The 3,067-nt window shown below is 74.6% G+C and overlaps 1 protein-coding gene across 1 annotated transcript in view; it reads right to left on the reverse strand.

The window, feature by feature from the left end:
- The window catches only part of CACNB3 (calcium voltage-gated channel auxiliary subunit beta 3), a 7,402-nt gene extending 5,884 nt beyond the window's left edge, over positions 1 to 1,518 (reverse strand). The window contains exons 1-2 of the mRNA XM_041401217.1: positions 1,226 to 1,518; positions 984 to 1,076 (exon numbers count right to left, since the gene is read on the reverse strand). Coding sequence (XP_041257151.1) covers positions 984 to 1,076; positions 1,226 to 1,267 — 135 coding nt within the window. The 5' untranslated portion in view covers positions 1,268 to 1,518. The remainder of the gene's footprint in view (positions 1 to 983; positions 1,077 to 1,225) is intronic.
- Between the last annotated feature and the right edge of the window lie 1,549 nt (positions 1,519 to 3,067).

Consider the following 3,067-nt stretch of genomic DNA (forward strand, 5'->3'; position numbering starts at 1 on the left):
CGCCCCCGAGGAGGGGGGCAGCGACGGGCCCCGGGGGACCGGGCCGGCCCGCCCCGTTACCGCGCAGCGGGACGGGCCCCGGCGGGACCGGCCCGGGACGGCTCACGGCCGGCCCGGGGACATCGGGGCAGCGCACGGCGGGGTGGGAGCTTCGGACAGCGGCGGGACCGGCCGCGGACACCTGCACCGGGCACCAGGCACTGAGCACGGGCCCCGGTACCGGGCACATGGCGGGGCCCAGCCGGGCCCTCTCCGAGGTGCTGAAGGGGCCGCGCCGGGTGCTGGGCCGGGTCGCGGGGTCCCCCGGGGTACCGGGGAGTACCGGAACAGCAGGTGCTACCCCGGGAAGGAAGCGGGATGCTCCGGCCGCTCTGCGCCTCCTGGGGCCGCCCCGACAGGAACCCCCCGCCCTCCGCGGAGCCTCCCCGGTACCCGCTCACCCGCCGGCGCCCGGGGAGGGGGCGCAGCTCGGGGCCGCAGGAAACCGAAGCAGCGGCTGGGGAGCGGCGGGGAGGTCCGTGCCTCTCCCGGGCAGCGCGAGGAGGCGGCCCGGTGCCGGTTGAGGGGGCGGAAGGGGAGCCCCGCGGCCCCTTCTACAGCCCCGCCTGGCCCGTTCCCCTTCCGCTGCCTCAGTTTCCCGGGGCCGCCCCCCGCGCCGCAGTGCCGGTGCCCGCCGCCGGCCCGGCCCTGACGCAGCACTCGCTATTTTTAGCCGCGGGGAGCGGCTGTTGCGATGCTACCGGCGCCCGGTGCCGGCGCCCAGCCCCGGTCCCCGGGGAGCGGCGGGGCGGAGGCGGCCCCCGAGCTCCCTCCAGTGCGGAGGTTGGGGTGGGAGACGCTCGGCCGCTCCCCGCTCCCCACCCCAGCTCCGTGCTTTAATGCGGAGCCGCAGCAGCGGCGGACCCGGGGCTGGCGGGGCTGCCCCGCCCCAGCGCCGGTGCTGGTCTCGGTGCCGGTGTAGGTGCCGGTGCCGGCCCGCTCACCTGCCTGCGGAGGATGCTGGAGGTGGTGTCGGACGAGGTGCTGCCGTCCGAGCGCTTGAAGCGGCTCTTGCGCTTCGGGAGCCTCCGGGGGCTCTGCGGCGAGAGCGGGCGGTGAGCACCGGGCGGCTCCGGGCGGCTCGACCCCGCCGCGGAGCCGCCACCGGCGGTCCCCGGCTCTGCGGGCAGAACCGAACCGGGCCGCACGGGGCCCGCGACGGCCGGGAGGGCTCCGGTCTGCTCACCTGGAAGGAGCCGGAAGCGTCAGGCTGCGCCGGGGCTGACATCCCCGGCGGCACCCACCGGAGCCCCGGGGATCCCGGCGGGGCAGCCCCACACCGGACCGCGGCGCTCCGCGGGGAAGGGCCGCGCCGCCGCCACTGCCGCTCTCCGCATCACACGGGGCCGCCGGGGCGTCCCGGCCGTCCCCGCCCCCGCCTGCCCGCCCCCGCGCCCATCCCCGTGGCGGCCGGTCCGCGCCCCCGCAGCTGGGCAGCCACCGGGAGGCACCGGGAACGGACCCTGCCCACAACCTGCAGTGCTGCGGTGACCGGCCGCGCGGTACCGGGGAAGGGGAGCCCCCCCGGGGCCGCCGCAGCCCTGCCCACGCGTGTGCGGGGATGCGGGAGCCAGAGCCCCTCCGCCCGCATCCCACCGGGACGGCTCCCGCTGCCGCCCACGGGGTTACGCCCCCAGAGACTCCCGCGTGGGGCAGGCGGGGCCGTGGGGGGCTGCAGCCCACCCACCCCACGCCCCGTGTCCCCGCCATGCCCACGGTGTTGGCCGGTTCCGGTGCTGCAGCATCACCGGACCGGAGGGGCAGAAGGGGACAGCGGACCGGGGGTGCAACCGGAGCCTCCGGAGCCCCACGGAGCCCCAGCACGGGCCCCCCCACCCCCCGCGCGGCGGGACTTCCGCGTGGGGCCGCAGGGACACGGCCCCGCCGGCGGCTCCTAATTAATGATTAATCAGCGCTCCCCGGGGCCCGGCGCCGGGGCAGGGCCGGTGCCACGGTCACTCGTGGGGTACGGGGGGCTGGGGGCGGCAGGGAGGGGGTGCCCTGTGCCAAGATGGGCATGAGGGCGCGTGGAAATGGGGGGGCATCGGCAAGGGGGGCGTGTGTGCGAGCAAGGGGGGCTGTGAGTGTGTAAGGGGTGGGTCAGGGTGCGTGCAAGGGGGGCTGTGAATGTGTAAGGAGGATATAACGGGGGACTGCAAGGACTGTGTGTGTGAAGGTGGGGGCTGTGAGTGTGTAAGGGCTGTGTAGGTGTAAAGGTGAGTGTGCAAGGGGTGGGTGTACGTGTGTGTGCAAGGCACACAGTGTGTGTGAAGTGTGTGAGGGAGGTGCGTGCCCCTGTGAGTGTGTGCAAAGGGTGTGTGTGCAAGGGCTGCCTGTGCAAGCCGCGTGTGTGCAGCCGCACCTGCGTGCACGCCTGCTGTGCCTGAGGGGTGCACAGGTGTGTGAGCACGGGGATTCGTGTGTTTGCACACAAAGATAGCGGGCTTTATGTGAGAGAGAGTGCATAACGGGGCTGCCTGAGTGTGCAAGGGCGTGTGCGTGTGCGAGGGTGTGTAAATGTGCCAGGAAGGTGTGCATGTGCAATATCTGTGTGTGCAGCATGGAAAACGTGTGTGCAAGGGTTTGTGTGTGCGTGTGCAAGGGGATGTGTGCGTGTAGGGGTGTGTGCAAGGCGGTGGGTGCACGCCGCGGGTGTGCAGGGGGATTCGCGTGCCTGTGAACACACTCGTGCGTGCAACACGCGTGTGCCAGGGTGTGCAGTGCGTGTGCAAGGGGGGCACCGGGATGTGCGCGGGGCGGGCGTGCAGGGGAAGGCACCGGGGGCACTGGGGTGGGTGTGCAAGCGGCACACTCGGGGGGGTTGCGCGGACACGGGGGGTCCCCGCCGCGCGTGTCCCCGCTGTCCCCGCCATGTCGGTGCGTGTGTCCGTGTCCGTGCGCGTGTGCGCAGCCCCGGGGGTGCGAGTCCGCCCCCACCGCTCCGGGCCGTACCGGGCCGTTCCCGCCGCCGCCGCTGCGCCTTTAAGGCCGCCGGCCGGGAGCGCCCGGGAGCGGATCCGGGCGGGGG

This window comes from Onychostruthus taczanowskii, unplaced genomic scaffold (assembly GCF_017590055.1).
Source record: "Onychostruthus taczanowskii isolate IOZ18803 unplaced genomic scaffold, ASM1759005v1 scaffold188, whole genome shotgun sequence".
Taxonomy (NCBI): Eukaryota; Metazoa; Chordata; class Aves; order Passeriformes; family Passeridae; genus Onychostruthus; species Onychostruthus taczanowskii.